General features: G+C 54.2%; 2 protein-coding genes across 4 annotated transcripts; one reads left to right on the top strand and one right to left on the bottom strand.

The window, feature by feature from the left end:
- Positions 1–895: 895 nt before the first annotated feature.
- On the bottom strand, positions 896–9,828 carry ENTR1 (endosome associated trafficking regulator 1). Of its 2 annotated transcripts, XM_030919532.1 has the most exons (9): positions 9,595–9,828; positions 9,357–9,506; positions 6,726–6,838; positions 6,058–6,456; positions 4,812–4,885; positions 3,995–4,106; positions 3,535–3,597; positions 2,975–3,114; positions 896–1,867 (listed from the first exon to the last, which is right to left on the bottom strand). In XM_030919532.1, exons 1-9 carry the CDS (start codon positions 9,662–9,664, stop codon positions 1,768–1,770), a joined length of 1,221 nt encoding a protein of 406 aa, XP_030775392.1. In that variant the 5' UTR covers positions 9,665–9,828; the 3' UTR covers positions 896–1,767. The 2 variants fall into 2 exon arrangements, with proteins under 2 accessions (XP_030775392.1, XP_030775391.1); XM_030919531.1 differs by lacking the exon at positions 9,357–9,506 and having other exon boundaries at positions 9,595–9,824.
- PMPCA (peptidase, mitochondrial processing alpha subunit) lies at positions 9,828–23,833 on the top strand. 2 transcript variants are annotated; one of them, XM_010372727.2, is made up of 13 exons: positions 9,828–9,994; positions 11,227–11,429; positions 11,716–11,795; positions 12,036–12,118; positions 14,120–14,214; positions 16,172–16,272; positions 16,843–17,106; positions 18,244–18,336; positions 18,599–18,717; positions 18,841–18,931; positions 19,057–19,119; positions 21,895–22,039; positions 23,161–23,833. In XM_010372727.2, the coding sequence occupies exons 1-13, from the start codon at positions 9,924–9,926 to the stop codon at positions 23,328–23,330; spliced, it is 1,578 nt and encodes a 525-aa protein (XP_010371029.1). In that variant the 5' UTR covers positions 9,828–9,923; the 3' UTR covers positions 23,331–23,833. The 2 variants fall into 2 exon arrangements, with proteins under 2 accessions (XP_010371029.1, XP_010371030.1); XM_010372728.1 differs by lacking the exons at positions 9,828–9,994; positions 11,227–11,429 and having other exon boundaries at positions 11,740–11,795; positions 14,122–14,214.
- The last annotated feature ends 1,873 nt before the right edge of the window (positions 23,834–25,706 follow it).

Genomic DNA, 25,706 nt, shown 5'->3' with positions numbered 1-25,706 from the left:
GCCAGGATGGTCTCCATCTCCTGACCTTGTGATCCGCCCGCCTCGGCTCCCAAAGTGCTGGGATTCCAGGCGTGAGCCACCGCGCCCGGCCTGTAAGTTGCCTTTTTAAACTTCTTACTATCAAACACTTTAAACACAGACAACAAAAGAGAGGGGTGTGCAAAACCCACGTGCCCATCCCCACCCCGCTTCCCTGGGCCCCATCTGCTCCATGAGCTGCTGGCATGAGGGCCAGGGACCACCCTGCTTCCCATGCATCTGGTGGATGGGACCTGCCTGGCCATCTGGACTCTGTGACTGCCACCCCATAAAATGCTCTCTCCCGAAGGGCCTCAGGGAAGGTCTGTGGCCTGAGGCTCCCTTGCAGGATGCCCCCATCCTGTGGCTACAGGGCTCCCTGAGCTGCCTGCACACTCAGAACCTCATTCCGGCACTTTCCAACCACAGCACCCTGTCTCAAGTCAGCTCTGCCAACAGAATCCAGAGCCTGCTTTCACCAACCGGCAGGCGTGGGAGGTGCATGGGGCTAGGCAGCAGGACCACTCCACAGTGACTGCTGGAAAGCTCTGGCTTTCACCTGTAGCTAAGACGAGGGATCTAGCAGTTCAGACACCTTGTTTAAAAAATTCAACCACATGATCTGAAAAGATGATCCAACGCTAGAATCCAGTCTGTCCAGCTCTGAAATTTGCAGCTGCATGACTCACATGTCCATGTATGGGTGCCTGTGGTCAGGCCCAGGCAGCAGTGGTCTGAGTCTGCCCCTGACCCTGAGGGCTGAGGACCTGAAGAGAACCTGCCAGCACAAGGTACCAGTTAGGGCAAGAGCGAGTGAGGTGTGGAAGGCCACGACATTCTCCAGGGACTGGCCAAGTCAGCAGAGAAGAGACAGTGTGGTGAACTGCAGAATTTATTAAATAAGAAAGCTATCAATTGGAACAGAAGGAAAGAAAGTTTAAAAAAAAATCTATAGGAAAATAGTCAAAAAGGCATTAAAGTTCGTTAACTTCCCTCTGCGGGAGGCCGTCAGAAAGGCAGCTAGGACCTCACACACCCGGGCGGGCTCTACACATACTTGAAATTCCTGAATTCTAAACTGCAGTGTACAAAAATGCTACTTGAAACATCCACCAGAACCCCCAGCCAAAGAGGAGCATCTGGACAGCTTCACAGCATGGAATGTGTGGCCATGGTCCCCGTGGGTCCTGGGGGAGGACAGCAGCAGCCATGCAGTGGACCCTCCGCACTCGGGCTATGACCACAGGGACCAGCCGCTGGGGCCACCAGAGTGACCTGGGAGCCAGAGGGAGCCCTGAGTGTCGGCGGAAGGCACAGGTCCCTGCCCAGGGTGGCCACCTCAGAGGCACATTTAGTGTTTGTTCTACTTATGAAATCAAGGACAATCAATTGTACTTATCTTACAACTGATGTTCTGGGATGGGATTGGAAAACACTGATTCCAGAACCGTTTTTTTTCTTAAAATCGCTGGCTTTCATGACAGTGTCTTCCAAGAGCTCATTAGAATCTATAAGACCACAGGAATTTCGCCACGAAGGGCTGCATAGAAACCACAGGGGCAACTCCGCCAGGGCTGCTCCCATTGCGGTGGCCAAGAACTGGCTGAGGGCACAACACTGGACTCTTGCGATAAACACTTTACTCTGGGTGAAGACTGCATATTTAAGGACACAACTGCACATTCAGATCAAGCGGTGGTGATCTCAGGGCATACACGGAGCTTCATGCTGAAAACATCCAGGGGGTCCTCAAGAGTCTTCCTCCTCATCTTTAATTTCAGAAATTCTGTCTATAGATTTAAGGATTTCAGCAACGAGATTCAGTGTCTCAGCTCCGGAAACCAGTTGCCTGAAAGCAAGCATGGATACCAGGATGGGCGGCAGCAGCTACTTGGCAGCAATGGGGCTCTGGGGGGAGAAAGGGGAGGGGCTGGAGGGGAAGGAACAGGGGGTTCCACAGGGGAGGTGGGGGGAAAAAGGGGAGGGGTTCCAAGGGGTGGGGGAAGGGGAGAGGTTCTGAGTGTGAGGAAGGGGCGGGTCTTCAGGGGGAGGAATAGGGAGGGTTTCCATGGTAGGGGAAGGGCCTTGTTCCACAGGGAAAGGGTAGAACGGGGAGGGGTTCTGGGGGGAGAAAGGTGAGGGGTTCCAGGGAGAAAAGGACAGAGTTCTGTGGGGGAGAAACGGAAGAGGTTCCAGGGAGAAAGGGGTGGGGTTTGTTGGGGGAGAGAAAGGGACAGGATTTGGGGCGGGGGAGAAAGGAACAGGGTTCTGGGGGAGAAACAGAAGGGGTTCCAGGGAGAAAGGGGTGGGATTTGCAGGGGCACGGAGAAAGGGACAGGGTTCTGGGGGAGAAAGGGGAGGGGTTCCAGGGAGAAAGGGGTGGGGTTTGTGGGGCAGAAAGGGACAGGATTCCTGGGAGAAAGGGTGGGGCTCAGGGGAGAACCACAGGTTTTCCACTCCTAGCTCCTCTTCGAGGGGACCCATACCTGACTTCACAGGAAACGGCTCCCTTGTCCACAGGGAGTGCTCTGGGGGGCCAAAACCGCCCTGCAGAACTCAGCCCAGTGGGTGGCAGACACTAACCACTGTAACAGTGATGGTGGCTGGCATGTCCCCAGCCAGGCACAGTAGTAAGGGCCTTCTGGGAATTTGCTTTTTCACTAGGAGGGAAACTACCACTATTTCCTTTATTCAGAGCTTTCGTGTCCACAGGTGGTGGGGCTGTCTGCACCTCCCAGGTGGGATCGGACACCGTGAGGCGGGTTAGAAAGCCTGTGGTCTGTCCACAAAGTGACCCAGAGAGCTATCAGGACCACTGAGCATGTGTCCCTCCCTGTGGCTCCCTGGTCCTCCAGCCACGGTGCTGTCAGCCTAGGCCCCCACCCAGTATCACTGACGACCACTCCAATCTCACCCCTTTCCCTGCCAGGCTTCCCAGTGCCTCCCAGGCACTCACTTGATGGAAGCCTGAGAGCTGTTCATGACCACCCGGAGGTTCTGCAAGGCCACGTCGGCGTTCTGCTTCACCACAGTCAGGCTGGCACCCTGGCCGCACCGCAGGGCTTCATTCTCTCGCTGGAAGTTGGAGACCTGTGCCTGGGGGGGACGGTTATGGCTAAGGAGAGAGCAGCTCCGAGGCAATCCGGATAAAAGTCACCACCCAGCGAGGCGAGGACTTACCCATGGGGGCCTGGCACTCAGGACGGGTGCTCTGGCCTAACTGGGGGCTCAACGGCTTCCCCTTCACTCCAGTATATGCCTAGCACCTACCTTTATGGAAACAGGGACTCCTACAAGTGGACACCCCGTGACAGACCCCAAAGTCCCAACAGAACTCCAGGGCCTCCCTCTACTTCAGGCCCCAACAGGAAGCAGGTGCTGTCCCCATTTGAAGTCCTTTCTCTGCTTGGGCCCAGGGGAAACCCCAGCAGGGTCTTTTATCTCTGTCTTCCTGAATTCATTATCTACGTGACTCCACAGATCAAAGGAAAACACTGAAGTCCTTTCTTTAATTACCTGGAGCAAACTGATTTCCTGTTTCAGTTTCACGACGTGGTTTTCTGCCTTTACAGCCCGTTTCTGTTACCCAAAAAAAAAAAAAAAAAAAAAACACACAAAAAGCATCACTGATGTCCTCACATTAATACCGGACACGGGCCTGAACGCAGGGAGCAGGAGGTCACCCAACCTGGCTGTGGCCCTTCACAGCCCCATGCCCCACCCAGTCCTGCCTCCACTCTCACCACCCATGGGAAGGGCTCACCGTACAGCGTTTGTGCTCTGGCCCCCCGCTCCCCATGGATGGCCAGCTATCCCCAGGCACAGGGAGACAGCGATGTCAAGGGACACCGGTCCCAGAGAGCCACATGGCCCCCCTCCCAAGGGCAGGCTATGGCAGCTGCTGAGGACAGCAGCACTTTCTCAGGAGCGCTCCTGCCCCACCCAGCTCATCCGATTCAGAGAAAGAAACCCATACGGTCATCAGCTCCAGGTTCTGCTCCACCTGCTGAACCACCGACTCCAAGTCATGGTAGTCGCTTTCCTCCTTGATCATTTTTGCTTCTAATTTCCGCTCAAGTGTCCTCACCCTTGTTAAAGAAAAACCCGAGTTGTTAATTTCTGTGGCTACTTTTAAGAGGACTACAAAAAGATACCTCATTAGCCAGATAAAACCCGCTAAAAGCCTGTGATGGAATGTGCCTCAAGCATAGTGGGGAGGCAGCAGCAGCCTCCGGTCTAGACCTGCAGCCGGCGACCAGGCAGGTGTGCAGGGAGGGGCTCTCACAGCACTGCTGCTCCAACAAGGAATTTGGTGGCTTTTTGCCTAAAGTTTAAAATAAACCTTCACCAGACGCCGTGGCTCACACCTATAATCCCAACACTTTAGGAGCTTGAGGCGAGAGGATTCCTTGAGCCGAGGAGTTTGAGACATGCCCGGGCAACACAGTGAGACCCTGTCTCTACAAAAATAAAATTTAAAAATTAGCCGGTGGGGTGGCAAACGCCTGTAGTCCCAGCTACTCAAGAGGCTGAGATGGGAGGCACTGGAGCCACGGAGGTCAAGGCTGCAGTGAGCCGTGATTGTGCCACTGCACTCGAGCCTGGGTGACACAGCAAGACCCTGTCTCAAAATAAACTTTTATGCAGAACACAGAAATGTGTTGGATGCTGAACATTTATATACAATAAAACCCAGATCTGGTTTTACTTTGATTACTTCATTATCATTTAAAAACGGATTTCCCTCTGTGTTAGATGCTGTGGATTGCATTCCTAACTAAAAGCTTACATACATTTCTGTTTGAGCTTCAGAGAAGCTCTGAACCTCATTCAGCTTTCTTCTCAGCTTAGAATTTTCATCTTTCAGCTGTGGAGAGAGAACATCCTTATTAGAAAGTCAGCATGTCTCGCTCAAAAGGGTGTGCGCTTCTGTAGCCTGGCTCTAGAGCCTCCTGATAAGCAGAGATGGCTGGGTCAGTGCAGTGTCCACCTGCAGCGCACTACAGAGGAAGACCACGGACAGAGGCGGGCACTTTTCAAAGTGGTCACGGATGCCAGTTAATTTTACTCAGAGGCCAGGGGCAGTGGCTCACGCCTGTAATCCCAGCAGTTTGGGAGGCCGACGCGGGTGGATCACTTGAGGTCGGCAGTTTGAGACCAGCCTGGCCAACATGGTGCCCTCGTCTCTACTAAAAATACAAAAATTAGCCAGGAGTGGTGGCAGGCACCTGCAGTCCCAACTACTTGGATGGCTGAAGCAGGAGAATCACTTGAACTCGGGAGGCAGAGGTTGCAGTGAGCCAAGATCGCGCCACTGCACTCCAGCGTGAGCAACACAGTGAGACACTGTCTCAGGAAAAAACAAAAATGTTTTCTTTTTTTTTTTTGAAACGGAGTTTCGCTTTTGTCACCTAGGCTGGAGTGCAGTGGCGCGATCTTGGCTCACTGCAACCTCCACCTCCCGGGTTCAAGCGATTCTCTTGCCTCAGCCTCCCGAGTAGCTGGGATTACAGGCACCTGCCACCACACCCAGCTAATTTTTGTATTTTTAGTAGAGACAGGGGTTTCACCATGTTGGCCAGGCTGGTCTCGAACTCCTGACCTCGTGATCCACCTGCCTCGGTCTCCCAAAGTGCATGGGCGTCAGCCACTGCGCCCAGCTAAAAAAATTTTTTTTTACTCACAGCTTATAACCTTTTAGGTGACTCTAAGTTTTTAAAAATTTTCCTCCTCTTAGAATACTTAGCAAGATGTCCCTGAGCTGACGACTGCAGCCAGCCTTTCCTGAGGGTACAGCCCTTTAAGTGCCCAACTGCATCCAATTCACAGCTTCTAGCTCACCAGTCCTCTTTAGCCGGTTCTATTCACACGTGTAACCAGAGGCAAAGTCAAAGGGAAAGTGGATAGCAGGCTGTTACGCAAGTCGTCTTGTCCTGGAAATCAAACCAGGCCACCCAGGAGGCAGGATGGGTCTAGGTTCTCCCTGGGAGAGCTGCTCGGACAGGCGCCGTGCCAGAGGGCGTCGCAAAGCTCACTTACTGCTTCGTAACTTATCTGCAGCGTCCGCAGGTGCCTGTCTCCCAGAGACTCTCCATGAGCTGCAAAGTCTGCGCTAGGACTCCCTGCCGGAGAGGCCGGAGACACGCGAGAATCAGTGTCACTCAACGCCCATGGGGGCAGAGACTCAGGCCCTGCCAGCTCCGACGGGGTGGAGAAAAAGGAAAGGTATGTGCTGCAGGGCAACGTGCTGGCACGGACCCTCTCGGGGTGAGTCTGCTCGATGGCCGACGGCAGGTAGGCCGCACTCCATCCGGTGTCCTCATCCTCCTCCTCATCCAGGAGGTCACTGGCCCCTGTCGGGTCCTCAAAAAATGGCTGCTGATACTCCAGGCCATACCCCCCAGTTTGGGAGGGTGGGGAGTTGTGGTCAAGTCCCACCTGGGGAAAAAAAAAAAAAAAAACCAGTGGAGGCCATGCTTCTAACTTGGAGTGCATCATCTTTTCTCTGTGTTCTGCCTCAGAACACGAAGAAAGGCCCAATCTCATCTACTGGAAGGAGCCCAGCAGCTTCTGAGCCCAGAGCTGCTCCCCAGCACTGATGCCTGCCCTGCTCTGCCACACTCGTGCACAATCTCCTCCAAAGGAAGCTGCAGAGGCCAGAACAGAAACGTCCCACGGAGCCATCGGCCACAATGCCGTGGATTTACCTTTGCATAAATCCTGCTGGCCGGGTCCTCTTTTGACAGGCCGATGTTCTTGGTCTTCAGAAACTCTTTAAAGGAGAATGGATTTGCCTCTTCAAGATCTTCAAATTTGTCATCTGAAATAACAGACATCACAAATGCATAAAGTCCACTGAAGAGCGTTGAAAAGGAACCTTCCTGTTCACCTCTTTCCAGAGCACGGCCACCTGTGAGATAGGGTAGCCACGCTTGTCGTTCTACCATGACTCAGGCGGCACTAAGAAGCGTGAAGGAGGCCGGGCGCAGGTGGCTCACGCCTGTAATCCCAGCACTTTGGGAGGCTGAGGTGGGTGAATCACTAGGTCAGGAGATCGAGACCATCCTGGCTAACACGGTGAAACCCCATCTCTACTAAAAATGCAAAAAATTAGCCGCGTGTGGTGGCGGGCGCCTGTGGTCCCAGCTACCCGGGAGGCTGAGGCAGGAGAATGGCGTGAACTCGGGAGGCGGGGCTTGCGGTGAGCCGAGATAGTGCCACTGCACTCCAGCCCAGGCGACTGAGCGAGACTCCGTCTCAAAAAAAAGAAAAAAGCGTGAAGGTGGCTGAAAGTGGGCAGTGACACGGATGTGCGTCTGCATTTGAAATCTTCTCCTTCCACCCCCCGGCCCCTGCTCCCACACCGTGCTGCCCACTAAAACTCCCCTGGGGAGCTTTAAAACGACCCAGGCCACTGCACTGCACACACACCCAGTTCCCTGGTGTGAAGTCAACCTGTGCTGGGAGCTCTCAAAGCTCCTCAGGTGACCGAGCGCGGTGGCTCACGCCTGTACTCCCAGCACTGTGGGAGGTCGAGGCGGGCGGATCACGAGGTCAGGAGATCGAGACCATCCTGGCTAACATGGTGAAACCCCATCTCTACTAAAAATACAAAAAATTAGCCGGGCGAGGTGGCGGGTGCCTGTAGTCCCAGCTACTCGGGAGGCTGAGGCAGGAGAATGGCGTGAACTCAGGAGGCAGAGCTTGCAGTGAGCCGAGATTGCGCCACTGCACTCCAGCCTGGGCGACAGAGCGAGACTCCGTCTCAAAAAAACAAACAACAACAGTAACAGCAAGCTCCTCAGGTGCTGCAAAACTGGGGATCCGGCACTCCTTGGGGATCGGCGCTCCTTGACCCTCTTCCCGACTTTCCTACTTAGGTAACCTAGCTAACGCCTACCTTTCTCTTCTCCCTCTCGCCGCCTTCCCACCCTCCAGGGACTTAAGCAGCCACACTGGGCCCTCCCAGCTGTGAGCCCCATGTAAAGCCAGCTCCTGTGGCCCCAGCCCCCGAGGTGGGACTTCTCTGCTCCCTGACGTTCCCTCGCTCAGGTTCTTCTGCCCTTGCACCTCGCTCCTACTCTAGGGTCAAGACGAACCCTTGAAATCCCACCCCCACCTGCTCTTTTGGGCTCCAGATACACCACATAGCCCGTCACATCGACAGTCCTGCCACCAGACACGTGCCTGGCACTGTGTTGGATGGAGACAGGAAAAAAAGGTGACTGAACTACTCTACCCCCAAACTATGTCTTGTGGGCTCCTGACGGGCTCTGCTTACAACACTTCTCCTTTCCAGAGCCAAAATCTGCAAAGAAACAATGTCACCCACCATGATGGCAGGAAGTCTTTATGACCTCACATTTGTGTTTTTGGTTTTTTTGCACATGGAGTCTCCACTGCAGTGGTTCTCACAGCCTAGAGAACCTTTTTTTTTTATTTTTTTGAGATGGAGTCTCGCTCTGTCGCCCAGGCTGGAGTGCAGTGGCGCGATCTAGGCTCACCGCAAGCTCCGCCTCCTGAGTTCACGCCATTCTCCTGCCTCAGCCTCCCAAGTAGCTGGGACTACAGGTGCCCGCCACCTCGCCCGGCTAGTTTTTTGTATCTTTTAGTAGAGATGGAGTTTCACCGTGTTAGCCAAGATGGTCTCGATCTCCTGACCTCGTGATGAGCCCGCCTCGGCCTCCCAAAGTGCTGGGATTACAGGCGTGAGCCACCGAGCCCGGTTGGCCAACAGAACTTTAAAAAACACAAGCTCCCAGACTTGTGACCCTGGAGATGGCCTGACTCGCACAGACTGGCCCTGGTGTCTGTGGTCTGAAAGAGGTTCCTCAGTAGGTTTTGAAGCCCAGTCGGAGCGAGCGTGTCCTCTTGTCTTGTGACACCCCCTGAATGTCCTCGGACCCCGGCATGGCCACACAAACACTCCCGCACACCCCGGGCACCCAGCAGCACTTCTGCTTGGGTAGAACGAGGATGAACCAGATCTGGCCACTGCCCGGCTGTGGAGGCAGATGGAATGCTCCAGCTCGGTTTCCAATCACCGCCCACTGGGGTGAAGGCCCCCCCACTTCAGCCCCCTGAGGAAAGCGGGCCGGCTCCCGTGCTCCCCGGGCACTAACCATCCTGAACTGGAACTGTCTGTCTGGGGGGAGGTCTCCCCGCAACCAGACTGTGAGCTCCTAGCAGGGGACTCCGCCTTTGAATTCCGAGTGCCTGGCACGCAGTGAGCGCCGTGCTCATTGTTGGGTCAATGGACGAGCTCTTACGGCAGCGGAGGTGCCACAGGTGGCGCGGGAACTGGAGGCGTCCCCGGGGCCGGCGCCCTCGTCTCTCACCTGTGTCTCCCACGGAAGCCAGCACCGGGCTGGGCACATAGCACATAAAGGCCGGCCAAATGCCGAAGAAGGGGGAGTCCAGGTCCCTGGCATGGGGGCGCTCACAGTCTAGCTGGGGGAGACAAGACCGGCGCTCATAGAACGCTGGAGCTGGAAGCAACGACAACAGCGACTTTACTGCGCGCCAGGGCGGCCGCCGCCCACCTGAACCGCTGGACTCGGCCCCTGCCCCGCTCACCGTCGGGAATGGCGAGGCTCCGGACTCGGGACAGCGGGGTGGCGCCCGGGCGGCGCTGGTAGCCCGACATCGCCGCGGGCCAGGCGGGGCAGGACCTGCCTAGCCCGGCAGCGGCGGCTTCATGGCCCCGGCTCCGCCCGGGCCGCGGTCCGTGTCGCCCGCCCCCGTCGCCCGCCGCTCGGCCGTCCCCGCTCCTCCGAGCCTCTAGCCGCTGCTTCCGCTCCGAGCACCGGAAGCGCGCGCCGGAACGCCTTGTGTTGTCGCCGAGGGGGCGGGGAATCCGCGGGCGGAAGCGGAAGTGACGACAGAAGCAGGGGCGGAGACGCAAGATGGCGGCTGTGGTGGTAGTGGCGACGCGGTTGCTGCGGGGGTCGGGTTGTTGGAGCCACTCGCGGCTGAGGTGAGCCAAAGGCGAACCGGGCTTCAGTCTGGGACCGGGGCGGCTTGAGTCTTTCTGGACGCTCCGTCTTTGGTTTCTACAGGCGACATGGCGCCCGTTCGACGAGCTGGCACTTCGGGACACTGGTGTGGTCCCCGAGGCGACGGGGGCCCTGCCTTGCCTTGCGCCTCAAGCCCGGGGATGCAGTCCTATCTGTCTCTCTCCCCGGCTGCTGGGTCCTCTCTCCCGCCTCACCTCCCGGGTCGACGGGCCTTGTCCGAGGCCATGCTTCATCTCTGCCCCTGTGCTTCTGCCGCGTGCTCCCTCAGGAGGCCGAGCCGGTAGGGCCCCAGCTCTGTTAGACCCGCGGGGTTCTGACACGAGGGTCCAGGCTCTCGGTTGCTGCGCTCTGAGCGTCCGTTGATCTCTGACGTTTAAGAACCTTTTCTGTCCCCACCGCCCCTCCCGCCCAAGTGACCGGGCCTGCCTTTCCCCACGCTGGAACTTTGTTCCGACAGCACAGGCATCGCCCCTCCCCACACAACGAGGTGCTGCCTCCAGGAGATGGATACAGACTGGAGTGTGAACAAAATATCGGCAATCGCGTAAATGCTTTGGAGTAAACAAGCAGCCTTTCGTGATAGGAAGTAACAGGAAAGACTAGAGTGATGAGGGATAGTCCTCCATCAGGGTGACATTTAAGGGAAGAGCTGAAGAATGAAAGAAGGGGTAGGCATGGGCAAAGGGCAAGCCCTGGAACAGTGAAGAAGCTTTGGGATGAATCAAATGTGTTCCAGGAATTGACAGAAGAATCAGTGTGACCAGGACCTATGGGGCTGTGGGGGTTCAAGAGATGAGTTTGGAGAGGGAGACAGAGACCAAGTCACACCCCACCTTCGGATTAGGTTAATAAGGGGTATGGCTTCTAAGACTTCAGTGATGCTGTTGGAGGGCAGAGCTGTTAAGTGCTTTATGTGTACAAACTGCACTTCGAGTGAGTTACTGTATATAAGCCCTATTTTACAGAGATAGCAACTAAGACCCAAGGGATGGAACCAGCTTGCTCCAGGTCCTGTGGCTGAGCCTTTGTTGTCAGCCTCTGCTTTGTCTTCCAAAGTCTATAAAAATAAGTCCTTTAGAAAGGCAGATACTTAACTTTTAACCCAGACAAAACATAACTAACTGCGCCTAAGAGGTCATCACAGTTTCGTTGTCTCAAGTCTGTTGCAGCTGGGCCGCTTTCTCTGTTTTAGGTTTGGACCTTCTGCGTACAGACGGTTTAGTAGCGGTGGTGCCTATCCCAACATCCCCCTCTCTTCTCCTTTACCTGGAGTACCCAAGCCTGTTTTTGCTACAGTTGATGGACAGGAAAAGTTTGAAACCAAAGTAACCACATTGGATAATGGGCTTCACGTGGCATCTCAGAATAAGTTTGGACAGTTTTGTACAGTAGGAAGTAAGTACTGTTGTGGTGCCGTGGGTGGTCCCGCATTTTTAACGTGCACGTGCTTTAGTTGTCTGTTGTAATTAGCATGCCAATTATGAATTGTACCCTGAGTGGAAGCAAAGTGTACGATTTCATGAATGTTGACCTACACATATACCTGTGAAACCATCAGCACAGTCACTCTCATATAATTAAATGTAATTATCGTGTCATATTGAAATTTTAAAATGTTTCTCTTGACTAAATTTTCTTTTGAATATCTGATTTAACCTGTCAATTTTCTTTTTCCTACTAGTTCTTATTAATTCAGGATCAAGATATGAAGCAAAATATCTTAGTGGAATTGCTCACTTTTTGGAAAAATTGGCATTTTCGGTCAGTGCCCAGTTTTGTCATTTTTTAGACTATACTTTTGAAGGATGTTTGAGATTTTTCTTCTCTATAATGGTTATTTTCATAAATTATTAAGTTGCTAAGTTAATGCTAATAAAAGACTTTTAAGTTACAAGATAATTTTTGTACGTAGTATTAAAAGCAAAAGTAAATTTTAAAAAGAATTGCATTTTAGGAGTAATCTGGATTGCTTATTTAGGTTTTCTTATTTATTTTTACTAGTCTACTGCTCGATTTGACAGCAAAGATGAAATTCTGCTTACATTGGAAAAGCATGGAGGTATTTGTGACTGCCAGACATCAAGGTACACCAGCTTTTACATACAAAGTGACTTTGTGTCCGTGGGAACTGACGTCCTGGTCGTTGCTCAGATTCCGTCTGAGCCCCTCCCACTGGGAGGTGTGGAGATTCACAGGGAGAAGAGCCCTGTTCTGGATGGAGAGTTGGGTGGGCAGCGCTTACACAGAGAAGCACAGCCCTCAGGACCTCAGTTCACCCCCGTCAGTTCATCCAGGCTGTTGGCTGCATGCCAGGGATGTAGAGCAGGCCCTGTTCCCAGATAGAGCAGAGGGCCTTGCATATGTGCTGGACCCAGTAGCCAAAGGCGGTAGGAGCCAGGAGGATGAGCAGCTGACTTGGTCTGGAGTTGGGAAAGGAATAATAGGAAACGCAGGGTTGGGCTGGTTCCTGAAGGAACCTGAAGGACTTTGCTAGACACACAGGGCAGAAGGCATTCCAGACCAGGAGACAGCAGGGGCAAAAGGCACCGAGCCAGGGAGGTAGCGGCTGCTTGGTGAAGGGAGGGGACAGTGTTGCCTGGAGCACAGTGCAGTGGTCTTTGCATGCCAGGTGTGGAGCTTGTTCAGAAAGTGCTGGGCAGTGTGACCAGATGGGTGGATACAGATCACAGATTTTTAAAATGGTTGATGTTTTAAGTTTGAATGCTAAAAAAATTACACATAAAAGACACATCAAATGCTAAATTAAAGTAAGCTTGAGAATTAAAGTAAGCTTGGAGGTAACATACTCACATTCTAAAACAAGGCCTCTTAATACCCCCTGACTCCCAGCTGCCCCTGCCAGGCTCCTGCCTGGTGTGTTTGGTCCTCCGACTCTTGACTCAAATCTCACTCATCCCAGATGAACTCCTTTTTCTGGCCGGGTGGCTGGTGTCCTGACTCAGACCCAGCCCCCCTCGCCCTCAGCTCAGGCTTTTGTTTTTGCCATTCTCCCCACGTGAGCCAAAGTCACTGAGAATGGCTCCTCTTCAGGGTGAAGGTCCAGCCAAGTCCCCTCTTCAGAGGCACTGGTGGCCATGTCCTGCCTCCCAAGCTCCCTCTTCCTCACGGCTGTTGCAGTCTGTTCTGCTTGGTCTCACTTGGTTACACTTGATCTCAGATCACCCCGTGATTTCGTGTCTGTCCCATGGGCCAGCTCTGTGCGCTTCTGACTGTTCTGTGCCTCATGCCGGGAACAGATGTTACAGCGAGACAGAAGTTCCATACAAGCCAGCCATTGCTGTCCCCCGAGCCAGCCAAGGCCGGGTGTGTTTCCACACTCACCAGTGGGTTCATTCAGTCAACAGGAGGCTGGGATGAAACACTTTACCTTCTGAGAGAGACTATAGTTATAAAAACCTCGGCCGGGCGCGGTGGCTCAAGCCTGTAATCCCAGCACTTTGGGAGGCCGAGACGGGCGGATCACGAGGTCAGGAGATCGAGACCATCCTGGCTAACATGGTGAAACCCCGTCTCTACTAAAAAATACAAAAAAAAACTAGCTGGGTGAGGTGGCGGGCGCCTGTAGTCCCAGCTACTCGGGAGGCTGAGGCAGGAGAATGGCGTAAACCCAGGAGGCGGAGCTTGCAGTGAGCTGAGATCCGGCCACTGCACTCCAGCCGGGGCGACAGAGCGAGACTCCGTCTCAAAAAAAAAAAAAAAAAAAACCTCTATCAGAAGTGCCTCCATTTTGACTCAAGCTGTGTGTAGCTGAGTCCTGCCTACCAAGCTTCACACTGTAAGACAGGAGAAGAGAAAGGGGAAAAGTGTCTGCTGTTCCCCGACAAAGGGTAGGAGGTGCCCCTGGCACGCAAACCTCAAGCATCCCCTGAAATGTCTGCTAGTCCCCAACAAAGGGTAGGAGGTGCCCCTGGCATGCAAAGCCTGAGCGTCCTCCTGGCTGCTCAGCAGAGTGTGAGCTCAGGGCTGGCATTTGTCCCCCTGGCATGCAAAACACGAGCATCCCCTGGCTGTTGAGCAGAGTATGAGCTCAGGGCCTGGCATTGTGGGCTTGTCTTTTTTTCCAGAGACACCACGATGTATGCTGTGTCTGCTGATAGCAAAGGCTTGGACACGGTGGTCGGCTTACTGGCTGATGTGGTTCTGCAGCCTCGGCTAACAGGTGTGGATCCCACCCGCTGGCGTTTGAGGTGGGCCTGGACGTAGGGAAGGCCAGAAAGGTTTGTGGAAGCCCTGCAGCCGTGAAAAAGAGCACCTTGTAATTGTGTAATTGAAGCTTTAGGCCAACACAAAGCGACAGCGAGATCTCAGTAAGAAATAGTGCTGGGGGCCGGACGCGGTGGCTCACGCCTGTAATCCCAGCACTTTGGGAGGCCGAGGCGGGTGGATCACGAGGTCAGGAGATCGAGACCATCCTGGCTAACATGGTGAAACCCTGTCTCTACTAAAAATACAAAAAATTAATTGGGTGTGGTGGCGGCGCCTGTATGTCCAGCTACTTAGGAGGCTGAGGCAGGAGAATAGTGTGAACCTGGGAGGCGGAGCTTGCAGTGAGCCAAGATCGTACCACTGTACTCCAGCCTGGGCGACAGAGTGAGACTCCATCTCAAAAAAAAAAAAAGAAAAAAGAAATAGTGCTGGGTCCGGGCACGGTGGCTCACACCTGGATGGAATCCCAGGACTTTGGGAGGCTCAGGCAGGCAGATCGCTTGAGCCCAGGAGTTCAGAGTTTGAGACCAGCCTGGGCAACATGGCGAAACCCTGTCTCTACAGAAAAAGATACAAGAATTAGCTGGGTGTGGTTGCTTACACTTGGAGTCCTGGCTACTCTGGAGGCTGAGGTGGGAAGATAGTTTGAGCCTGAGAGGTTGAGGCTGCAGTGACCCATGATTGTGCCACTGCACTCCAGCCTGGGCAGCAGAGTGAGGCCCTGTCTCAAAAATAGAAAGGAAGAAAGAAATAGGGCTAGTAGCCAGGCGTGCTGGCTCACGTCTGTAACCCCAGCATTTAGGGATGCAGGGATGGGAGGATCACTTGGGCCCAGGACTTCGAGACCAGCCTGAGCAACATAGCAAGACTCTGTTTTCCACAAAAAGGAAAAAAACAAAAAACTGCTGGTGATTGTAAAAGTCCTTGGTGTTTCAGAGAGTGTGTATTTGAGACATCCGTGCCATGGGATGTTTTTAGTGAAATTGGTTCTTGTCGTTTCGGCAGGACACCTCCGACTGTCTTATAACAACTTGAATGGTGTGTGCCAGAAATTTCCATTTTACTGTTTCCATTACCCTCCTCAGCCTTGCAGATGGCAGGACGTTGAGTCCCTGCTAGAGGACCAGGAGAGGGGAAAGTTGGCTTTTCCAGATACCCTAAGGGTGCCCTGTTTCACAGCAGCCTGGTCTTGGTGTTCAAAGGCTACAGTCCCACGTTAAGATCTTGTTGTCACAGCTGCACCCTTGACATCTGTCTGTGTCTCTGTTTCTTTTTGGCGATAGAGTCTCGCTCTGTCACCCAGGCTGGAGTGCAGTGGTGTGATCTTGCCTTATTGCAACCTCCACCTCCTGGGTTCAAGCGATTCTCCTGCCTGAGCCTCCTGAGTAGCTGGGATTACAGGCGCCCACCACCACGCCCGGCTAATTTTTGTATTTTTAGTAGAGACGGGGTTTCACAGTGTTGGCCAGGCTGGTCTTTAACTCCTGACCTCGGATAATCCACCCACCTTGGCCTCCCGAAGTACTAGGATTACAGGCATGAGCCACCGCGCCCAGCGTGTGCCTCTGTTTCTATGCACCTTTGTTGTCTGGTCTCATGTCCTCACAGCAGCACTTGGGATGGAGATGGACAGGTCCGGTATCCTCAGTGCCTTTCACCAATGAGGAAGCCAGGGCTTAGCAGGCTCACATGGCTGCTGTGGGATGAGAGGCCCAGGCCTCCCAGCTCCTGCTTCCTGTGGCAGTCCCCCTCACTCACACAAGCACCCAGTCTGCCCCTAGATGAAGACAGAGGTGACTGCCAACAGCCACCAAAAAGTGACGCTCAGGCCAGCACACAAGCCGTGGGTCACTGCTGTGTTCCTCATCTGTGCCAGTGCAGACCGAGCCCGCCTTTGGGTTCTCTTGCAGATGAGGAAGTCGAGATGACGCGGATGGCGGTCCAGTTTGAACTGGAGGACCTGAACCTGCGGCCTGACCCAGAGCCACTTCTCACTGAGATGATTCATGAAGTAAAATGTCAAACTCAAGAATGCCCCTGCACCCCGATCAGTGGCCCTCGTGACACCAGGGGTGGTGGGAGGGGTTGGTTTGCCTCCTTGATGTTGTCCTTGCAGGGTTATGGATGTGTATGTAACATTTGAGTTTGTGTTTTTGGAGATGAGATCTCTCCACGTTGCCTACACTGGTCTTGCACTCCTGGGCTCAGCTCAGGTGATCCTCCTGCCTCTGCCCCCCAAGTAGCTGGGATTACAGACGTGAGTCACTGTGCCCAGCTTAGAACATTCTTGATTTCTGAGTCTGCTGTTTATACAATGTTCGTATTTTCCAGTTCTTATAGTAACTAGGTCTTTACTACTTAACACAATTAATCTTATGCTTTTTCTAAATTTTTATTCTGGAGAGGCAGATTACTCTTTTTATAAACACATACACAGCTGCTATTGCCAAACTGCAAGTAAAATATCAGCTTGCGTAGGATTTTCCCAGGGCTGGCTTCAGATGGGCGCTGGTGCTGCTTGTTGGAGGAAGCCTGGTCACGCTGTCTTCAGTCACCTGTGTCTGTGGCTCTTCCCCATTAGGCGGCTTACAGGGAGAACACAGTTGGCCTGCACCGTTTCTGCCCCACAGAAAACATAGCCAAGATCAATCGGGAGGTGCTGCATTCCTACCTGAGGAACTACTACACTCCCGACCGCATGGTGCTGGCCGGTGTGGGTGTGGAGCACGAGCATCTGGTGGACTGTGCCCGGAAGTACCTCCTGGGAGTCCAGCCGGCCTGGGGGAGCGCAGAGGCCGTGGATGTTGACAGATCCGTGGCCCAGTACACTGGGGGGATTGCCAAGGTGAAGTGGCGGGAACGTCTCACGGCCTCGGGTGGGGAACACGTCCCCTGGCCCGTGGCGTGGCATGTTTTTGTGTTGATTCTGAGGGTGATAGGTGTTGACTGCACTTGTCGCTTTGCCTTAACACATACTGTAATCCTACAGCAGGGCAGGGATATGTCCCCTGCTGAGGGTGAGCACTGCTAGGCCTGAGCGCAACTCCCGCAGAAGGTAGACACAGTTCTTTCCTCTAGGGGAGTGGGTCTGCCAGTGCCTGCATTGCATTTTTTTTTTTTGAGACGGAGCCTTGCTCTGTCGCCCAGGGTGGAGTGCAGTGGTGCAATCTCAGCTCACTGCAAGCTCCGCCTCCTGGGTTCAAGTGATTCTTCTGCCTCAGCTTCCTGACTACCACCAGGCCTGGCTAAATTTTGTATAGAGACAGGGTTTCACTGTGTTGGCCAGGCTGGTCTCAAACTCCTGACCTCATGATCCACCTGCCTCGGCCTCCCAAAATGCTGGGATTACAGGTGTGAGCCACTGTGCCCATCCTGTATTTATTTATTTATTTATTTATTTTGTGTTTTTGGTAGAGATGGAGTTTTGCCATGTTGCCCAGGCTGGTCTTGAACTCCTGGACTCAAGTGATCTGCCCACCTTGGCCTCCCCAAGTGCTGGGATTTTAGACATGAGCCACCGTGCCTGGCTGGCATTGGATTTCTGTGTAACCACTCTGAGGATGATCTGATTTGGGGTTTGCGAGCATTCGCTGTTTTTCTTTTTTTTTTTTTTTTTTTTTTTTTTTTTTTTTTTTTTTTTTTTTTTGAGACGGAGTCTTGCTCTGCCGCCCAGGCTGGAGTGCTGTGGCCGGCTCTCAGCTCACTGCAAGCTCCGCCTCCCGGGTTCACGCCATTCTCCTGTCTCAGCCTCCCGAGTAGCTGGGACTACAGGCGCCCGCCTCGTCGCCCGGCTAGTTTTTTTGTATTTTTTAGTAGAGACGGGGTTTCAGCGTATTAGCCAGGATGGTCTCGATCTCCTGACCTCGTGATCCGCCAGTCTCTGCCTCCCAAAGTGCTGGGATTACAGGCTTGAGCCACCGCGCCCGGCCCATGCATTCGCTGTTTTTCATATGGCGATATTTGCTTGTTTTCTTGGTTACAGCTAGAAAGAGACATGTCCAATGTCAGCCTGGGCCCGACCCCCATCCCCGAGCTCACGCACATCATGGTTGGACTGGAGAGCTGCTCCTTCCTGGTAAGTCCTAGTGCTGGGTCTGATGGCGTTCCTGATGCAGTGTGGGCTGCTCAGCCAGTTCCGCCCTCCGTCCCTGGTGTCCGATGGCGCTCCTGACGTAGTCTGGGCAGCTCAGCCAGCTCTGCCCTCCATTCCTGGCATCCAGTGGCACTCCTGACGCAGTGTGGGCTGCCCAGCCAGCTCTGCCCTCCGTGCCTGGTGTCCGACAGCGCTCCTGACATGGCGTGGGCGGCTCAGCCAGGTCTGCCCTCCATTCCTGCAGGAGGAGGACTTTATCCCCTTTGCGGTGTTGAACATGATGATGGGCGGAGGCGGCTCCTTCTCGGCTGGCGGGCCCGGCAAGGGCATGTTCTCCAGGCTCTACCTCAACGTGCTCAACAGGTTGGTTGCACTCTTTTCTGTATCCTCAGGCCAGGCCAGGTGTGTTTTTGGACCATGAGGCCACCTTCCAGGTGACTTTTCTCTGGTTTCCCTTTCACTCCTGTGACTCTTGTTTCCTCCCAGGCACCACTGGATGTATAACGCGACCTCCTACCACCACAGCTACGAGGACACTGGCCTCCTCTGCATCCATGCCAGCGCCGACCCGAGACAGGTGAGGGCCCCACTTGCCACCGTCCGCAGCACGGCTGCCCTTCCAGACCTGGGCGTCCCTATCTAGACGGGTCAGCAGGCTGGCGGGCGCAGGCCACGCTATCATCACCTTGCCCTTCTTCACAGGTTCGAGAAATGGTAGAAATCATCACAAAGGAGTTTATTTTGATGGGCGGAACCGTGGACGCGGTAAGTGAGGTGTGGCACCATTTCCAGGCGTACCTGTGGTGTCTGACAGGAGACAGCCACGGTGTAGGAGTGGCCACCTGTGGGCCTGGTCCCCGAGCCTCAGGGCCGAGGTCCCGGCAGGGCAGGACAGGGCGGCCAGGGAGGCACAGCCTGGGGCTGAGCTGCTCCACCTGGGAGCCTGCTGGGGCTGTTCTTCCCTGGTCCAAACCCCGAAAACAGAAAAACAGACCAGCGCCCTCCCCCAGCACTCGGTCCACTTCTTCTTTATCTGAGCCACTGGGTGAGTTGTGGGACTGACCGTGTGACCCTCTCAGCTTTGCTGGGAAAACGTTGGAGGAGTTTGTGCGTCCTCCTCAGCCCCCCGTGTGGGGTGAAGCAGCTCGCACAGGTGGGCTGCAGTGCGGGGTGTCTCGAGCCTTTTCCTGGCTCCATTTTATGTTTGAAACTGTATTTGTTTACCAATTTTCTTTTTTCTTTTTAAGATGGAGTCTCACTGTGTCAGCCAGGCTGGAGTATAGTAGCTCAAATTAGGCTTGCTGCAACCTCTACCTCCCGGGTTCAAGTGATTCTCCTGCCTCAGTCTCCCAAATAGCTGGGATTAGGGGCACACACCACCAGGCCCAGCTAATTTTTGTATTTTTAATAGAGACGGGGTTTCGCCATGGTGGCCAGGCTGGTCTCGAACTCCTGACCTCAGGTGGTCTGCCGCCTCAGTCTCCCAAGGTGCTGGGATTACAGTTACAGGTGTGAGCCACCGCGCCTCCCTGTTCGCTCATTTTTTAAGCTCAGTTTTTGATGCTTTATGTGTTTGGAAACCTTGTTACTTCCAGGACCAGAACTGGTACAAATAATCACGTTTTATACACACACCCTTTTTTTTTTTTTTTTTTTTTTTTTTTTTTTTTTTTTTTTTGAGACAGAGTCTTGCTTTGTTGCCCAGGCTGGAGTGCAGTGGCTTGATCTCAGCTCACTGCATCCTCTACCTCCCAGGTTCAGGTGATTCTCCTACCTTAGCCTCCTGAGTAGCTGGGATTACAGGCATGTGTCACCACGCTAGCTAATTTTTTTTGATTTTTGTTTTTGAGACAGAGTCTTGCTCCGTGGCCCAGGCTGGAGTGCAGTGGTGCAATCTCTGCTCATTGCAACCTCCGCCTCCCAGGTTCAGGTGATTCTCCTACCTCAGCCTCCTGAGTAGCTGGGATTACAGGCACCCACCACCACACCTGGCTAATTTTTTGTATTTTTAGTAGAGATGGGGTTTCACCATGTTGGCCAGGCTGGTCTTGAACTCCTGACCTCAAGTGATCTGCCCACCTCGGCCTCCCAAAGTGCTGGGATTACAGGTATGAGCCACTGCACCCAGCCGCATGGCTAATTTTTGTATTTTTAGTAGAGACGGGGTTTCACCATCTTGGCCAGGTTGATCTCGAACCGCTCGACCTCAGGTGATCCACCTGCCTTGGCCTCCCAAAGTGCTGGGATTACAAGTGTGAGCCACTGCACCCGGCCAGGAAGAGCAGCATTATTCAAGAAATAAAATTGTGGTTAAAATTAATGCACTTCAGTTCCACTAGTGCACTGCTAGAAAAACAGTTTTCCACTAATGTGAAGTCAACATGAAATAAATATGAAGTATTTAGGTATTTGTCTAAAGTTGCAAAAAGACCTGTCTAAATTAAGAATTATTTTACTTAAAAAAAAAATGGTATACAGGCCGGGTCCGGTGGCTCATGCCTGTAATCCCAGCACTTTGGGAGACCATGGTGGGAGGATCACTTGAACCCAGGAGTTCAAGACTGGCCTGGGCAATATAGCAAGACCCTGTGTCTATTAAAAAAAGTCTCCACAGCCCATCAGTTTTTGGTGTTTGTTTTTCAGTGTGCTGGCTCCTAGATCTGCGCAGTACCCCTGCCTGTGCCCTGAGGCAGTCTGAAGGCAGCCTGGGACCCGTGCTGCCTCCCTCAGAACCTCGCAGGGCAGCCTGGGACCGGCGCTGCCTCCCTCAGAACCTCACAGGGACTTTGCTAAAATCAGCTGCCTGGGCCCTGTACCTGAGGCATCTGGGGAAGCTCCAGAACCTGTGTTTCATTTTTATTCCCCCTGATTTTGCCGTGTGGCCCCTTTGGGGTCCTGATATTTAGAGGTTGACTATTTTACCTTCTCCCGCTGCGTCACACAGACAGTGAAAAAACTCAAGGGAGGCATGTTGCTCCCATGTCGAGTGTGGTAGAAGCCAGGTGACATGTAGCATAGCCCTTCCCTAGAAAACGCGAAGGGGAGACCAGCAGGGTTGCCTGTGACTTGGGCCTGCGTCCCAGTACCCAGACGGAGGCCCTTCCCTTTCTTTCTTTTTTTTTTTTTTTTTTTTTGGAGACAGAATCTCTGTCTCCCAGGCTGGAGTGCAGTGGTGTGATCTCGGCTCACTGCAAGCTCCGCCTCCTGGGTTCACACCATTCTCCTGCTTCAGCCTCCTGAGTAGCTGGGACTACAGGTGCCCGCCACCACGCCCGGCTAATTTCTTTTTGTATTTTTAGTAGAGAGGGGTTTTTACCGTGTTAGTGTTAGCCAGGATGGTCTCGATCTCCTGACCTTGTGATCTGCCCGCCTCAGCCTCCCAAAGTGGCGGGATTGTAGGCGTAAGCCACTGCACCCAGCTTCCCTTCCCTTTCTTTTGTTCAGCTTTGGGCAGAGAGATGGCCTTTTGCCATCGCTCGAGTGGGGGTGGAGGGTGGCACGGGGTGGGTGTGTGCCCATCTGACTGGACCCTGGCCCCAGGTGGAGCTGGAACGAGCCAAGACGCAGCTGACGTCCATGCTCATGATGAACCTGGAGTCCAGGCCTGTGATCTTTGAGGATGTGGGGAGGCAGGTGCTGGCCACTCGCTCCAGAAAGCTGCCACACGAGCTGTGCACGCTCATCCGTGAGTACTGCAGGGGCAGTGAGGGGCTGCCACAGGTCTCAGCCAGGCTCAGAGGAGGCCGTCTCGCCCTCCCACGGGCCATGGTGGGCACGTGGTGTGTCTGTCACACCCGGAAGCTGGGGCCTTCACCAGTTGTCCTCAGCAGGGGTGGCTGAGGGCAGGGCCGTGGGGTCACAGACCTGGTCTCACTTCCTGGCCCCACAGTGTACCTGCGGCCACCTTGGCAGGTGACCACACTCTCTGCACCCCTGGGAGCAGCTGTCACTACTTCCCAGAGTTGTTAACGAGGACTCGAGTTAGTGGGCGAAAAGGGCTCAGTAGAGGACTGCTGCATTCTATGTGGAATAGCGGTGGCTTGGAATGCCGCTCTACTGTTGCTGGCTCTCGGGCAGGAGTCTCAGCCCCAGGTTTCCGGGGCCCCCATGAGTGACCTTAGGAGATCTGAACTTCCTCAGACTGTGTGCCAAGTTGTAGGTGCATCGGACTCTTCTGGGGGACAGGCTTAAAACCTGGCCCAGGCTGCCTACTAAGTTGGGGTGGCTCGGGCTTATGGTGTCACCTGTGAGTATCTCCTGTCCAGGCCTGGAGTCCCGGGCACTTGCCCTTCCCCGTGTGGGCCCTTGTGCTTCCCTCGGGAGCCTCCACTTAAATCCTCCAGCGAGTGTCCAGCCACTCGGGCCTCATCTTCTGTAGAAAACGGACCTTCCTGGACCCTATCACTCCTGTCCTGGGGTTCCTGGGTGCAGCCCTCTGGCCCCCTCTCACCCCACCCTTCTGTCTATGTGGCCCTCAGGGGCTTAGGGTTTTTCTGCAGGCCCATCCCAAAGGGAGCTCATCAAGACAAGGAGCTCGCTTTTCTGTAAATGTGACTCTTCTTGGGCGGGTTCGTCCTACATTTTTAAGTCATCGCCATGTCCCCATTTACTGAGAACTCACTTCTGTCACTTTTGGACTCACCCTTGGCTACACCCAGTGGCTGCCTTTGGGCCCAGGTACCCCCAGCAGCAGCACAGCGTGAGTGAGTGGTGCAGAGTGGCCACCCCCTCTGTGTGTTTAGTGACGCAGCCTCGGCGTGGAGGCCGTGGCACGCTGGTGTGACATACATTTGCCCTCTGCACTAGGCAACGTGAAGCCGGAAGATGTGAAGAGAGTTGCTTCTAAGATGCTCCGAGGGAAGCCGGCAGTGGCCGCCCTGGGTGACCTGACTGACCTGCCCACGTACGAGCACATCCAGAGTGCTCTGTCGAGCAAGGACGGGCGCCTGCCCAGGACGTACCGACTCTTCCGGTAGAGCCGCTCCCCAGCCTGGCAGACCCAGGGGCTGCAGCTGGAGCCCGTTCCTGTGCGTGTTAGTTTGGACACAAATTTAGTCTAAAAAGCTGTCTGGTTGTATAAACAGTGGAAATAATGTCACCGCAGCACCCACGCAGTTTGCGTTCCTTCAGAACTCAATGTGCCGATCAGTGGAGTCAGTATTGTGCCTGACCACCGCAAGCCAGGAAGCAGGTGAAGTGCCCAGCGCTGGAGTGCAGCGTGCCATGAGGAGGCCGGTCAGTGCTCCCCCTCCTCAGGGGCTCTGGGCACACGGGGCCCCACAGGTTCCTTGGAGGAGCCCTGAGCCGGGAAGCAGCGGAGGCCAACCTCTCAGAGCCTCCCTGAGGCCGCCGTGCCCCTGTGTTGGGTACCAGGACTGACCTCTGACAAACAGGACAAGGTGAGGGCCCAGTCTGCTCTGAGGAGTGCGGTCCATGCGTGTGCACGCGGCTTCCCTGGTAATAAACAGCTGGCATCTTAGCTCGGTGTTTTCCTTCTCGCCTGGGGGAGGGGTGGTTCTTAAGGGCTGTCTGAATTGGCAGCTTTTCTAACATGGAGGCCTTCCTCCCTGATAATCATCTGGTTTGACCCAGTGTCTTGAGGCCTGTTCTCATGTGACGTGCTGATCTCAGGGGTGTCGCAGCGTGCACGGGGCGGGGTGACGGGGTGATGGTGACCGGCAGCAAAGCCTGCAGATGCTTTAGAGGTAGGGAGTGCTGCCAGGCCGAGGAATGGCCACAGATGTGGGTGTTTTCAGAGATCCAAAAGGTCGCATGGCTTAGGGAATAGCCGCCACAGGGCAACTTTTCATGTGGTGTAAAAACTTGTACAAGTGGCCGGGCGTGGTGGCTCACGCCTCTAATCCCAGCACTTTGGGAGGCCAAGGTGGGCGCATCACCTGAGGTCGGGAGTTTGAGACCAGCCTGACCAACATGGGGAAACCCCATCTCTACCAAAAATACAAAATTAGCCTGGTGTAGTGGGCGCCTGTCATCCCAGCTACTCAGGAGGCTGAGGCAGGAGAATCGCTTGTACCCGGGAGGTGGAGGTTGTAGGGAGTCGAGATCGCGCCTTTGCACTGCAACCTGGGCGACGAGCAAAACTCCATCTCAGAAAAAACAAAAACAAAAAACTTGTACAAGTTAAAACTTGTAACTTTGTTCTCAAACAGCCATAGAAACCTTGGGAGCTCCAAGGGGTGTGGGGAGGTCGGGCCTGGGAACCTGCACGGGCCACTTCCGATGCTGCTGTAGTCCAGGGGCAGCTCCCTGCACATGTGACTCGGTGGCCTGCACAGAGCTGTGTGGTACAGTTTTGTCAGGAGGAGAGAACAGTCTCTGGTCCTGTCTTCTGAGTAGCTGAGAAGCTCAGCCTCTTTGTGGTATAGATGGGAGAGGAAGTGGATATTTTCAGGAAATTAAACTTGTAAGCTTTACTCCTGTTAGCCTCTGACTGTCCTCTGGCTATTGTAGTTTCTGTAAGACCTTGTGCCTTTACAACACACACTCCAGCAATGGTGACTGCTGGAATTTGCCCACGTAGGAAGCGTCAGCTTGCTGCTCACCTGGTGGGATTGGAGGACCGGAGCGGGAGGACGACGGTGTCTGTTTTAACAGTTGACTTTCATTAGAAACATCCTGTTGTTACCACACCTGGGACAGAAGCTCCTGACAGCACACAGCCCCTGATGCTCAGCTGCACGGTGAACGCAGAGCTCCCGCACCACAGGCCTGGGGTTGAGCTTCTGAAGATGCCAGTGAAGCACAGTCCTGCTCCAACTACCGAGAAGCCGGAGGACATTCTAGAAACTGCTACCAATAAGCCCTCAGGGTCTGTGCTTTGGAAGCCAAGGCCAACACAGGTTCCATTCCCTGCCACACCCAGCTGGCTCTCCCTCACTGCCTCCACTCTAACCGCAGGTCACACGCCTGCCTTCCCTGACACACTCCTCCTTGCTTCGCTTTTTCTTTCTTTCTTTCTTTTTTTGAGACGGAGTCTCGCTCTGTCGCCCCGGCTGGGGTGCAGTGGCATGATCTCAGCTCACTGCAAGCTCCGCCTCCCGGGTTTACGCCATTCTCCTGCCTCAGCCTCCCGAGTAGCTTTTTTTTGTATTTTTTTAGTAGAGACGGGGTTTCACCGTGTTAGCCAGGATGGTCTCGATCTCCTGACCTTGTGATCCGCCCGTCTCGGCCTCCCAAAGTGCTGGGATTACAGGCTTGAGCCACTGCGCCCGGCCTTCTTTATTTTTTTGAGATGGAGTTTCACACTTGTTGCCCAGGCTGGAGTGCAGTGGCGTGATCTTGGCTCATCGCAACCTCTGCCTCCCAGGTTTAAGCGATTCTCCTCCCTCAGC

This window comes from Rhinopithecus roxellana, chromosome 16, assembly GCF_007565055.1.
Source record: "Rhinopithecus roxellana isolate Shanxi Qingling chromosome 16, ASM756505v1, whole genome shotgun sequence".
Lineage (NCBI taxonomy): Eukaryota > Metazoa > Chordata > Mammalia > Primates > Cercopithecidae > Rhinopithecus > Rhinopithecus roxellana.
Note: the sequence above shows the minus strand (reverse complement) of the source record. Positions and strands in the feature narration are given on the sequence as shown.